At 58.1% G+C, this 13,923-nt stretch overlaps 1 protein-coding gene across 1 annotated transcript; it reads left to right on the top strand.

Moving 5' to 3' along the window:
* Positions 1–6,173: 6,173 nt before the first annotated feature.
* On the top strand, positions 6,174–13,238 carry ints5 (integrator complex subunit 5). The gene is made up of 2 exons (XM_052045125.1): positions 6,174–6,422; positions 9,899–13,238. Exons 1-2 carry the CDS (start codon positions 6,373–6,375, stop codon positions 12,654–12,656), a joined length of 2,808 nt encoding a protein of 935 aa, XP_051901085.1. The 5' UTR covers positions 6,174–6,372; the 3' UTR covers positions 12,657–13,238.
* Positions 13,239–13,923: the final 685 nt, after the last annotated feature.

Below are 13,923 nucleotides of genomic sequence, written 5' to 3'. Positions count from 1 at the left end.
CCCACTCCCGCCCCCCCCAGACTAACCCCACTCCCGCCCCCCCAGTCTAACCCCACTCCCGCCCCCCCAGTCTAACCCCACTCCTGCCCCCCCCAGACTAACCCCACTCCTGCCCCCCCAGTCTAACCCCACTCCTGCCCCCCAAACTAACCCCACTCCCCCCAGACTAACCCCACTCCCGCCCCCCCAGTCTAACCCCACTCCCCCCCCAGTCTAACCCCACTCCCGCCCCCCCAGACTAACCCCACTCCCCCCCAGTCTAACCCCACTCCCCCCGAGATGTCGAACCATCCTGCGTGCACGCAGCCCCAGTGTCCGTACTCGGGACCCGTGTTTGTGGACCCCCCACCCCCTCTCTCTGACTGCACCCCCCCCCCCCCCCAGGTGCTGCTGCTGTGCGGGAGCAGCCGGTTCCGCCTGGCGGTGAACGGCGCCCACTTGTGCGACCACAGCCCCCCGGCGCTGAGCCTGCCCCGCGTCCGTCAGCTGTGGATCGGCGGGGACCTGCTCCTGTACTGGGCGGAGGGGCAGTCGCCCAGGGAGGCCGTCTGAGCCTCGGAGCCCGTGGTCTGTCCGTCTGTGAAGGAATAAACTCCGCTCTCCCTGCAGGCTGGTGTGTGCGTGTTGCGAGTGTCTCCGGAGCCCGGAGCCCTGACCGGCCCCCCTGGGCTGTGCGTCCGCTGACCAGTCCCTCCCTCCCTCCCTCTCTCCCTCTCTCCCTCTCTCTCTCCCTCCCTCCCTCCCTCTCTCTCTCCCTCCCTCCCTCTCTCTCTCCCGCCCTCCCTCTCTCTCTCTCCCCCTCCCTCTCTCTCTCTCCCCCTCCCTCTCTCTCTCTCCCCCTCCCTCTCTCTCTCTCCCCCTCCCTCTCTCTCTCTCCCCCTCCCCCCTTCTCTCTCTCCCTCCCTCCCTCTCTCTCTCCCTCCCTCCCTCTCTCTCTCCCTCCCTCTCTCTCCCACTCCCCCCTGCTCTTACCCTCCGCCGCCTCCTCGTCCCCCTCCCCTCCCTCCACCCCCTAGTCCCTCTCGTTCCCCTCCGCCCCTCCTCCTCCTCCTCCCTCTCCCACCCACCCCTACTGAACCGCCCGTCCTCACCTCCCGTCCGACTCCCAGTGCACACACTCACCGCGAAACATCGACCAACCCTTCCCCGCCAACGCCCCCCCCTACAGATGCTGCTCGACCCGCTGAGCCCCTCCAGCAGCTTCTGCCCCTCCCAGATCCCCGCCCCTGCCACCTCTTAAGTTCCCCCCCCCCCCACCCCGAGTTCTTCAACGAGAGACAAGTTTATCCGTCCACAATCCCAAGGGCTGTGACCTTGGATGGCTCGGTGTCAGTCGCCTCGGGAGATTAGTGGGAGGATGGGGCTGAGCCGGGTGCTGCCCGGTGAGGGTCCGTCCCCGGGGGCCAGAGAAGGACACGGACACCGGTGGGAGTCGCCTGGTTTTATTGCAGTGAATTCAACACAGCGTCAGAGTGGTCGAAACTACCCCCCCCCCCCCCGACACTCGACACCCACAGAACAAACTCACTTCATTGCAGTAGTGAGCGGGAGGGAAAGCCATGGGAGCAGAGGGTTATCGTGGGTCGGGAGGGAGGCAGTGAGGTGGAAGAGAAAGGGGGGGGGAGACAGGGAGGGGGGCAGTGAGGAAGGAGGGGGAGGGTCAGGGGCGGCGAGGAGGGAGCGGCAATGAGGTGCTGGCTTTCGTACGAGATTTTAAACAAACCCCCCCTCCCCTCCATTCCCCTGCCCCTGAGGGAGGTGTGGAAGACCCCCACCGCCGCTATTACAGAGGACGAGACACCCCGAGTCCAACCCAGGTCCGTCCGCCGATGCACCTTGCAGGTGGTCGCCTCTGCCGCCGGTGGGATCTTGCCGTGCACACATCGGTCGAGGCGACCCCCCGCCCCGCCGGTTCTCGGACGAGCTGGGGAGAAGCGGTGGCGGGACGACCCCCCCCCCCTCCCCTTCCTTCCCCGGACAGGAGAGGGGGAACTGCGGCAGGTTAACGTGCAGGAGTTACGGGACGTCCCGTTACAGCTGGGCAAGGTGTTGGTGAGACCGCACCTGGGGTGTTGTGTGCGGTTCTGCTCGCCCAGAGACGGGACGGGTGTTGCCCAGAGACGGGAAGGGAGTCACTGAGCTGGGGAAGGTGCGGAAAAGATCCACCAGGATCTGGAGGGTTTGAGTTATAAACTGGACAGGCTGGGACAGTTTTCCCTGGAGTGAGGGAGGCTGAGGGGTGACCTTATAGAGGTTTATAAAACCATGAGCGGCATCGATAAGGTGGATGCTTACAGTCTTTTCCCCAGGGTGGGGGAGTCTAAAGTCTAAGGGGAGAGGGGAAAGATTTAAAGGGGACCTGAGGGGCCACTTTTTCACCCAGAGGGTGGTCCGTACGTGGAACGAGCTGCCAGAGGGAGTGGGAATCTTGGTCAGCACGGACCGGTCGGGCCGAAACGCCTGGGATCTTGCTGTGCCTGGGAGCTTGCTGTGCCCGCAGGAGAGACCTGGGTCTGTCTGGTCGTGGAGAGGGCGAGTGCGAGGAGTCCTCGGCGGATCGTGCTGCCGGGGGGAGCGGCGAGGTGCCGGGGAGCGCCGCCTCCCCCAGTCGATCATCCGCCTACAGCTGCTTGCTGAGTTTGCGGACCTGCCGCTCCCGGGCCTCGAAGGCCATCTTGGTGTCCAGCAGCTCGCCCACCGTCTTCTTCATCTCCTCCAGCTCCCGCTCGACCCGCTCGACCCGCTGCAGCAGCTGCCCGTGCTCCTCCCGCAGACCCTGCACCGCCTGCTTGGTCTCCTCCGCCTGCCGGCGGCACTCGGCCCTGGTCTGCTCCGCCTCTCGCAGCAGGGTCTCCACCTGAGCCTTCGACATCCCAGCGCCGCACTCGTCCGGGGCGTCTCCGCTCTCTCTCTGTCTGCCCTCTCTGATTTTGTCCCTTCTCTCTCTAACTTTGTCCTCTTTCTGTCTGCCCCTTCCCCCTCTCTAACTTTCTCTCTCTCTCTAACTTTGTCCTCTCTCTCTGTCTCTCTCTAACTTTGTCCTCTCTCTCTGTCTCTCTCTAACTTTGTCCTCTCTCTCTGTCTCTCTCTAACTTTGTCCTCTCTCTCTGTCTCTCTCTAACTTCGTCCTCTCTCTAACTTCGTCCTCTCTCTAACTTCGTCCTCTCTCTAACTTCGTCCTCCCTCCCTCTCTCTATGTCTGCTCCTTTCCTCTCTAACTTTGTCCTCTCTCATTCCCCCCCCCCTCTCTCTAACTTTGTTCTCTGTCTGTCTCTCTCTGTCCCTCTCACACACTTTGCCCTCTCTCAGGCTACCTTTCCCCCTCTCCACCACCTCTGTTTCTCTCCCGCTCTGCTCTCTCACTCTCTGCTCCCCATCCTCTCCCTCGGGCACCTTCTCACCACAGTCCCGAGCACAGAGAAAGGCCACAAAGATTCGTTTCGCTTCAGCAAATGGGAACCCGGGCAGTGAGCGGTGGGGACTTTTAAACGGCTCCCTAATCTCGGGATTAGTACTCTGCCTGCAGCTCCCTGCATCAGGATTTTACTCTAATCCGCCTTCTGCGATGAACCGAGGCGGTATTACGGCTCAAGTGCGTCAGCTGCAGTGTCAGCTGGGCTCGGGGAAAGAGCTGAGAAACTCACCGACCTCCAAACCCTCGCCCCGACCCCCACGGTCCCACTGCCCTGCAGCCGAGGTTCACGTCCACCAGATGGGGCCACTGAGCCGCAGGGCTAATTAAAATCCCCACAGTGTGTCATAAATCTGAAGTGTTAGGGGATTAGAGAGCAAAGTGCTGGGGGCGAGCAAACGAAGGTGACATTGGTGTGGAGTAGGCAGTACGGCGGGTAGAACCACTGCCTCACAGCTCCAGGGACCCGGGTTCGATCCCGACCTCTGGTCAAGTCAAGTGGAGTTAATGAGACAGGTATAATGAGGTACTCAGATACAGGTACATTGAAAAACTGCAGCATCAAAGCACATAGGTTCTGGGTCAGCGGTGGAAAGGATGGGTAGCTTCAAGTTCCTGGGCGTCAACATCTCGGAGGATCCATCCTGGGCCTAACACACTGATGCAATCATGAAGAAGGCACGTCGGTGGCTTTACTTCGTTGGGAGTTTGAGGAGATTTGGCATTTCACCAAAGACTCTTGCAAATTTCTACAGATGTACAGTGGAGAGTGTTCTGACTGGTTGCATCACAGCCTCCAATGCACAGGATTGCAAGAGGCTGCGGAGGGTTGTAGACTCAGTCAGCTCCATCACGGGCACAACCCTCCCCGCCGTTGAGGACATCTTCAAGAGGCGGTGCCTCAAGAAGGCGGCATCCATCACTAAGGACCCTCACCACCCGGGACATGCCCTCTTCTCATTACTACCATCAGGGAGGAGGTACAGGAGCCTGAAGACCCACACTCAATGATTCAGGAACAGCTTCTTCCCCTCCACCATCAGACTTCTGAAGGGTCCATGAACCCGTGAACACTACCTCGTTATTCCTTTTTCTGCATTATTTTTGTAATTTATAGTTAACTTTATGTCTTTGCACTGTACTGCATCTGCAAAACAACACATTTCACGTCATATAAGTCAGTGATAGTAAACCTTATTCTGTCCTCACCTCACGGAAACCAGCCTCCCCTCCATGGACTCTGTCTACACTTCCCACTGCCTCGGTAAAGCAGCCGACATAATCAAAGACCCCACCCACCCCGGACATTCTCCCTTCTCCCCCCTTCCATCCGGCAGAAGATACAGAAGCCTGAGAACACGTACCACCAGGCTCAAGGACAGCTTCTATCCTGCTGTTATAAGACTATTGAACAGTCCCCTAGTATGATAAGATGGACTCTTGACCTCACAATCTACCTCATCGTGGACCTTGCACCTTATTGTCTGCCTGCACTGCACTTTCTCTGTAACTGTAACACTTTATTCTGCATTCTATTATTGTTTTCCCTTGTACTACCTCAATGTACCGATGTGATGAAATGATCTGTGTGGATGGCGTGCAAAGTAAAGACTGAGACACAAGAGAGACTGCAGATGCTGGAAATCTGGAGCAACACACACAAAACTGGAGGAACTCAGCGGGTCAGGCAGCATCTATCAGAGGGAAATGAACGGTCGATGTTTCGGGTTTCACTGACTTAGATAATGTGAAATTCATTGTGTTTTTGCAGCAGCAGTACAGCGCAAAGACATAAAATTACTATAAATTACAAAACTAAATAGTGTAAAAAAAAGAATCCTTCATCAGGACTGGAAAGAAAGGGCAGAAGTCAGAATAACAGGGGTAAACAAAGTTTTTCACTGTACAGGTGACAGTAATAAACCAATTTGCTAAAAGTTGTGTTATGAGTCAGGTTGCTATTTGGTGAATGTCCCTTTAAGGCATGGACAGTAGAGTAGTAGTAGTGTGTGTGTGTGTGTGTGTGTGTGTGTGTGGGTGCGCGCGCGCGCTGTCATCCAGACAGCAAGATGACAACTTGCTGGCTGTTTTGCTCAGTGAATCGAAGTGAGTCGGAGAAGAGAGAGAGACACTGACTTGCTGGTCTCCGTAACAATGGATGAAGAACAATAGCTGTGTCTGTCACTACAATCCATGTATGGATTTTTGGAGCAAAGAAGTGGAGTCCACTGTCGTTAACCTGTAGTGGGAAACAGGTATTTCTGTGGACGGCCACGTCTCGAATGCCTTCGGGGTGGCAGACACTTCGGAACAAAGCAGTGGAGATCATGGGAGATTGAGGTGTCGTATGGGTTCCATCGCAGAACATGTGGAGTTCGTAAATTCTCTCTACATTCTCTCTTCAGTCAAACGGTGGTTTCGCAAAAGCCTTTGCTCACGTTTCACCTTACGGCTGGCCGAACTGAACTTTGAGAAACACACTTTGAGTTTAGTTTTGGGGATTATGTTTGATAGCTAACGTTTTAACTTTTATTACTACAAGTAGTTATTAATAAAAGTTTTTAACACCTGTACATGGCTCAGTGCGCTTCATTGTTGCTGGGACGTAACAGTTGTTATAAAATATTATATCAACTTTTTGGAAAATTGCAGTGATTGGTTGCTTTCGGGCTGTAATGTGTGCAACCTGCGCCGCCCTGGCTGGGTGGGACGGATTGCACTGGGCGGTGCCCCGTCCCGGACGGCGGGGCTGCTGGAACCAGAGTCGGGCGCCGCGGTGCTCCAGCCGGCGCATTACAAGTGTGACTCCGCCTGCACGGTGTCGGCGCGGCGTCCGGCCGCGGTGCGCGGGCTCTCCCGGCCTCGTGTCGTGCGAGCGGCCGCCGGTACCGGAGGGACGGCTCCACCGTCCGAGCCCCCCCCCCCGGCTCTCCGCCGCCTACTCTCGCTGCGGGCAGCCGATGGCGGCCGCGGCCATGGAGGGAAGCGCCAACTCCCGAGTGGGGATCAGGCAAGTCTGCGCAGGCGCGGCGTCCGAGGGCGGCACGGCCGGCTCTGCGCAGGCGCGGCGTCCGAGGGCGGCACGGCCGGCACTGCGCAGGCGCGCCGTCTTGGCGGCGGCTGCCGGCGGCCGTGTCGTGCGCATGCGCGAGGCTGGGTGGGGTTTGCAGTGGTCCCGGTACTGAGCGGCAGAAAAAGTTTGTAATAAGTGTGAGAAATGCAAATATTGGTAAATTAGTTCACTATTGTCACATGGATCGAGGTACAGTGAGAAACTTCTGTTTGCATTGTCATCCCTGCAGATCATTTCAAAATTCTATGAGTCTTAAGAATTACTAATAATGTTAAATCTACTCAATGCACTGTTGTGATGAGATGATCTGTGTGGACGGCATGCAAAACAAGGTTTTTCACTGTTCCTCGGTACATGTGACAATAATAAACCAATTTACTTTGAGGTAGTACAAGGGAAAAGCAATAACAGAATGCAGAATAAAGTGTTAGAGTTACAGGGAAGGTGCAGTGCAGGCAGACAATAAGGTGCAAGGGCCACGACGAGGTAGATCCTGAGGTCAAGAACACAGAACAATACAACACAGGAGCAGCGGAGGCACCAGAGACTGCAGATGCTGGAATCTGGAGCAACAAACAATCTGCAGGAAGAACTCAGCGGGTGGAGCAGTGTCTGTTGGGGGGTGGGGGAAGGAATTGTCGACTCGCCCTGATGCAGGGTTTTGACCTGAACCGTCGACAATTCCTTTCCTCCCACAAATGCTGCTCAACCTGCTGAGTTTCTCCAGCAGATTATTTGTCGCTCCACAGCAGGAACAGGCCCTTCAGCCCACGATGTTGTGCTGAACTAATGGTGCGGTTGTTCCAGTTAAGTCTCCAGTCAGTAGTTATCCCTGGGGTGTTGATGGCGGGGGACTCAGCGATGAAAGTACCATTGAATCGCAACGGTAGGTGGTTAGACTCTCTTTTTGGAGATGGTCATTGCCTGGCTCAGATGCTACCTGCCTCTGATCAGCTCGTTCCTGAGTGTCGTCCAGGGCTTGCTGCATGCAGGCGGAGAGCTGGCTCATATGCCGAGGAGCCGTGAATGGAAGTGAACAGCTGAGCAGTCGTCAGTGAACATCTGACGGAAGGAAGGTCACTGCTGAAGCGGCTGAAGGTGGTTGGGTGTGGCACACTGCCCTGAAGAACCCCAGTGCATGAGGAATTGCACCTGTAACACTGACCTTGTCTGCTGATTGCTTTATGCACCATGTCAGCCCCACACTAACGTGGGTGATTCTCAGCTCCAGAGCAAACTACTCCATTCAGGATGAGCAGCAGGAGTGTTCTCCTTTAACGTAGAGGAGGCAGATGTCAGAAGGGTGATGAATGGTCAATGACCTCAAACATTAACTCTGCTCCTCTCTTCGCTGATGCTGCCCGGCTTGTCGAATATCCCCCTCATTTTTGTTTTAATTACGCTTGCCCGTCGGTGCAGGACCTCCAGTGTAAGTGTGAATCGGGGGGATCCAAATGTTACAGCAACACACAAAACGTTGGAGGAACTCAGCGGGTCAGGCAGCATCTATGGAGGGAAATGGACAGTCGAACGTTTCCATCTCCCTCCGTAGATGCTGCCTGACCCGCTGAGTTCCTTCAGCTTTTTGTGTGTTGCTCTAGATTTATATTTATGTTAGTTTAAGTCTGCATTAACTTATGTTTAAGGTTTATTGTCATACATGCCCAAGGTATAAATGCCATGAAAATTAGCTCTATGCAGCAACAGCTCAGTACATTACAAACATAAACTTAAATTAACTTAAATTATACATTACTTACATGACAAACTAAACATAACAACCTCAGTGCAAGTTGAGGGAAATACAGTCCAAGGCAGTGTTGGGGTTTTTCAGGTGGGTTCTAGACCCTGACGGCAGTGGGGAAGAAGCTGTTGTTGAACCTTGAAGTGTGGGTCTTCAGGCTCCTGTACCTCCTGCCTGATGGCAGCATCGAGAAGAGGGCACGGCCCGGACAGTGGGGGTCCCTGATGGTGGATGTCACCTCTTGTAGATGTCCCTCGATGGTGGGGAGAGCTGTACCCGTGATGGAACCGGCTGAGTCCCACCGCTCTCTGCAGCCTCGTGCGTTCCTGGAGCTCCCACGCCAGGCCGTGATGCAGCCAGTCAGGATGCTTCCCACATGTCCGTAATGTGTTGAGCTGCTGCTGCAAAAAATCTAACATTCATGCCATTTATACCCTGGGTGTGTGTGTGCCTGTAACATAAATCTGCAATCTCTTGTGCAACCAAATGTTGCAACTGTATGAGAGATGAAGATGTTAGAATGAGGTACGTATGTGCACTCCCTGCCCCACTCGCTCACACATTCTCACGTTCCTCGCCTCTTTTTTTCTCCTCGCCTTTTCTGTTCTTCCTCCCCTCCCCTCATGAGGCACCTGCCTCCCTACCTGTGACCCCTCCCCCGGTGGATCTGCTCTTCCTTCCTCCCCCCCACCTGCCTATCACCATCTCTTACCTGTATCTACCTATCACCACCCTGTGCCCACCCCGCCTCCCCTCTTTTGTCCACCTTTCACTGCTCTGCTTTCCCCTCCCATATATTGGGCTTCCCCTTTTCCTATCTTCAGTGCTGAAGAAGGGTCCTGACCCGAAACGTTGACCACCTGCTTTTCTCCACGGATGCTGCCTGGCCTGCTGAGTTCCTCCAGCATCTTGTTGTTTTTTCACCTACATTCCAGCATCTGCAGTCCTTTGTTTCTCGAGTATTATTGGCAGGCAGTATTTAGAACTGCTGCCTCGTGACTCCAGGGACCCAAGTTCGATCCTGACCTTGAGCTTTCCTTTGACCTCCTGGATTTCTGTTGGGTGCTGTAGCTGATGGGTTCACAGGGGCAGGCACAGTAGTGTAGCGGTTAGCGTAACGCTATTACAGCGCCAGCGGCCAGGGTTCAATTCCAGCCACTGTCTATGAGGAGTTTGTACATTCTCCCCGTGTCCTCTGGGTGCTCTGGTTTCCTCCCACATTCCAAAGACATACAGGTTAGGAAGTTGTGGGCATGCTGTGTTGGCGCCGGAAGCGGGATAGAGGCTGTCCTTGAGCCTGGGCTTTTGTACCTTCTGCCCGATGGGAGGGGGGAGAAGAGAGAATGTCCGGGGTGGGAGGGGTCTCTGATTATGTCGACTGCTTTATCGAGGCAGCGGGAAGTGTAGACGGAGTCAGTGGAGGGGAGGCTGGTTTCTGTGACACACTGGGCTGTGTCCAGAACTCTCTGCAGTTTCTGGCAGTCCTGGTCCTGCCGTACCAAGTGTGATGCATCCGGATAGGATGCTTTCTACTGTGCATTGGTAAAAATCGGCGAGGGTCGTCGGGGACGTGCCGGATTTCCTTCGCCTTTGTGACGGCTGGAATGGCCGTCTCCTGTGTGCTGTGTGGCTGCCTCTGACTCTCCCTGTTTCTCTTTCCCCCTTCCAGTTCGCAGGAGCTGCTGCAGGAGGTAAAGGCGTTCATCAGCGGCACAGACCCAGTTCAAGGCCACAAGCTGACAGTGAAGGAGCATGCCCGGTGTGGCATCCTGCTCCTGCGTAACCTGCCGCCGGCCCGGTCCGCCGTGCTGGAGCACTTGAGGGGCGTCTTCGACGAGTCGGTGGGCAGCTACATCCTGGAGCTGGAGCGGGAGGGGACGCCGGCGGGGCACCTGGGCAGCCCAGGGCTGGATGACGTGACGCAGGAGATACAGGCCGTGCTGTCTGAGTTCGTTCGCTCCAACCCCAAGGCCTGGGCCCCCCTGGTCTCCGGCTGGTCCATCGACCTGATGGGTCAGCTGAGCAGCAAGTACTCTGGCCGTCACCGGGTGCCTCACGCCAGCAGCCTCAACGAGCTGCTGCAGCTCTGGATGTCCTGCAAGGCTACCCGGGCCCTGATGGAGATCTACGTGCAGTGCCTGTCCTCCATGATCAGCACCTGCCCCGATGCCTGCGTCGACGCGCTCCTGGACACCTCCGTCCAACACTCACCGCACTTTGACTGGGTGGTGGCCCACATCGGCTCCTCGTTCCCCAACACCATCATCAGCCGGGTCCTGTCCTGTGGCCTGAAGGACTTCTGCCTGCACGGGGGACCATCCTCCGTAGACCCCCTCCTGCCCTCCTCCGCTGACCAGCGGGTGCCCAAGATCGCCTCAGTGGTGGGCATCCTGGGGCACCTGGCCACCAGGCACTCGGACAGCATCAAGCAGGAGCTGCTGCTGATGTTCCATGAGAGCCTGGGCCCCGGAAGAGACCCCCAGCCCCAGCACCAGGAGGCCACCGTCCCCTTCCTCCTGCAGCTGGCCGCCATGTCACCGGCCCTGCTGGGGGCTGTCTCGGCCGAGCTGGTGGACTCCCTCAAGCCCCCAGTGCTGGACCAGCTCCACCAGCGCTTCTCAGGCCTGGGCAGGGAGGAGGCGGACAACCTGCTGGGGCTGCTGGTCCACCTGGTGTGCCAGAGCGGGGCAGGCGCCCACCGGGTGCTGCGCTTCCTGCTGGAGACGGCCGCCCCGGCCTCCGTCATCACCTCGCCGGGCCTGGCCGTGCGGGACAGCGTCCGTGAGGCCTGCCAGAGGGTGGTGCAGCTGTTGCTGCTGCACCTGCAGAGGCTGGTGTACGGCCGGGGCCCCGGGGGTCCGGGGGACCCCCAGGCCCGCTCCGTGCCCTTCCTGGATGGGCTGAAGGGGCGGCTGCCTGAGCTGTGCCGCGAGGCCCTGAGGCCTGAGTGCAAGAGACACCCCTGGCAGCACCAGCTGCTGGGCCTGCTGGCCGTCTACTGTGGCCCCAGCTGGGCGGCCGAGGCCCTGTGCCAGCTGCTGGCGCTGGCCTCCTGCCCCGAGGAGCTGGCCCTGGCCGGGCAGCTCCACTCGGCCCTGTCCTCCTCCGTCCCAGGCCTGGTTCCAGCCACCGCCGGCCGCTGCGTGGCCCGCCTGCACTCAGCTGGGCCTCAGGCCCGCCGCCTGCTGCTCAACCTGGCCTCGCTGGTGAGAGGCGAGGGGGCCGCAGGCCTGGCCGAGGCCCTGTCGGCCCACGCCCCGCAGCTGGGCCGGCTGCTGCCCCACGGCGACGCCGGGCTGTCGGGGGGGGCGGCGCTGCTGCTGGCCGCACTGCCTCTGCCCCCGTCCCTGGGGCCAGCCCAGCTCTTGGGCCTGGTGAGGGCCGCCACCTCCCGCTTCTTCCTGGCCCTCAGGCGGGGCTGGGCCGACCAGGCCTCGGCGGGCGAGCTGCTGGCCCGCCTGGCCGCCTCCTCGCTGCCGGCCCTGCGCGCCGTCCTGCGCCAGCTGGTGGCCTCCGCCCTGCACCCTGGCAACGCCTCGCTCTTTGGCGGGAAGCCGGCCCGACCCGCGGCCTCCCCCTCCTCCTCCTCCTCCTCCGCCTCCTCCCCCGGTGACTCCCTGCTCGGCGTCAACCGCGAGTTCGGTGCAGCCGTTGGCTTCGGCGGCGTCTGGGCCGTCTTCCACGCCGGGGTGATCGGCCGCGGCCTGAAGCCCCCACCGGGCCGGGGCCTTCTCCCCCAGGCTGAGGCCAGCGGCAACGCCTTCCGGCTGCTGGCGCTGGCTGTCCGCTGCAGTGGCGGCGAGGCGCCGGGGCACGTCAGCGCCGAGGCAGCCCAGGCCGTGGCCCTTGCCCTGGTCGAGGGCCTGTGCCCCGACGTGACGGCCAGCGAGCTGGCCTGGCCTCCCGAGGAACAGGCCCGCGGCACGGTGGAGAGGGACCTGCAGATCCGCAACCGTTTCCAGGACAACCCGCTGCTCTTCAGCCTGCTGCGGCTGGTGGCGCTGGGGCCCCCGGCCCTCTGCTACTGCTCCGTGCTGCTGCGGGGCCTGCTGGCCACTCTGGTGTCCCACTGGGAGGCCTCCCGCCACCTCAGCACCACCTCCTCGCCCTGGCAGCTTCACGCCTCCTGTGAGCTGCTGGCCTGCATGGCCGAGGGACAACTGCTGCCCCCCACGCTGGGCAGCATGCACGAGATCTTCCACCTCCTTACCCCCTTCGAGGTCCGCCTGCTCCTGCTCAGTGTCTGGGCCTACCTGAGGGCCAACGGGCCGCTGCCCCAGAAGTTCAGCTTCGACTCGGAGACGGGCCGCTTCTACCGGGACTTCTCCCGTGACGGGGACGTGGCCAAATGCTTGGAGGTGCTGCACAGCGTCCTGCACAAGAACATCGACCGCCTGGGTCACCTCTACGGCCACTTCCAGCTCTGACCACCCGTGTCCCACGTCCCGGGTCAGGTAGAGCAACAAAAATGTGCCCCCCCTGGGGGCCCAAAGTTAGACCTGTTTCCTTCCCCCCCACAGTCCTGGGACGTAAACGATCGTGTTAGGGGTAATGGTCCTTGTTTAATTTTGTGCCCTGGGTCTGCCCTGCAGCTGGGGGGTGATGTGTTTGGGCCAGAGTGGTATTGTGTGGATGGGCTGCAGAAACACGGGAATTGGATTGACCTGCTGGGAGCCAGCATTGGACAACAATGGACTGAATGGCCTCCATCTCAGGCCCAAGTAGTTTCCCCTGTCCCACCAGTCAAACCGCAGTGAATGACCACCTATTGGCTGGGTTGCAGTTGTAGGCGAAACATTATTGCCCGCTCGGGGTTGGACGGGTCCCTGTTGCTGCCTCCCACACTGTGACCTGTGACACGTGCAGCGATGGTGGGGTCGGGGGAGATTCCTACCGTCAAATACTCTTGGGCATCAAGAGACTTGTGAATATTAACCTTTTCCTTTTGTAAATTGTTGGACACAACGTTTCGAGAAACATTGTGGATTTGAATAAATATTTGTGCGTTCTTTCTGCTGGGTATCTTCACTGAAGGATCTCAACATTGCCAGTGTCAGCGCGTAGATTGTGGGTAAATACTGCACAAAGTCAGGGTTGAGTTTATTGTCAGATGCGCAAGTCCATGTGTGCACAGGTGCAGTGAAAAACTTACTTGCAGCAGCATCGCAGGCACAGAGCATCAGATAAGCAGCATTCACAAGAAAAACAGAAACATGAATTACACACAACTTTAACAAGAAAGAACACAATTAGAACAAAAAAACACAGTCCATTGTAGTGCAAAGAGGTCCCAGTGTTGCTGTACTGAGGCAGTGATCATGGATGTGCTAGTTGGTTCAAGAACCGAATGGTTGAAGGGAAGTAGCTGTTCCTGAACCTGGTGGTGTGGGACTTCAGGCTGCTGTACCTCCTGCCCAATGGGAGCTGTGAGAAGATGGCACGGCCTGGATGGTGGGGATCTTTGATGACGGATGTTGCCTTCTTGAGGTACTCCTGTACTCCTGTAGATGCTCCCAGTGGTGGGGAGGGACGTGCCCGTGATGTGTTGGGCTGAGTCCACTACTCTCTGCAGCTTCTTACATTCCTGCGCTTTTGAATTGCTGTTCCAGACTGTGATGCAACCAGTCAGGATACTTTCAACAGTACATCTGTTAGAGTGTTCAGTGACAAGCCAAACCTCCTTCACCTCCTAAG

Source organism: Pristis pectinata, chromosome 38 (assembly GCF_009764475.1).
Source record: "Pristis pectinata isolate sPriPec2 chromosome 38, sPriPec2.1.pri, whole genome shotgun sequence".
NCBI lineage: Eukaryota > Metazoa > Chordata > Chondrichthyes > Rhinopristiformes > Pristidae > Pristis > Pristis pectinata.
This window is presented reverse-complemented; position numbering and strand designations above follow the sequence as displayed.

Coding starts and splice junctions, on each gene's coding strand:
- ints5 (XM_052045125.1), top strand. CDS start 6,373: ATGGCGGCCGCGGCCATGGAGGGAAGCGCCAACTCCCGAGTGGGGATC. Junction 6,423..9,898: donor AACTCCCGAGTGGGGATCAG/GCAAGTCTGCGC, acceptor TCCCCCTTCCAG/TTCGCAGGAGCTGCTGCAGG.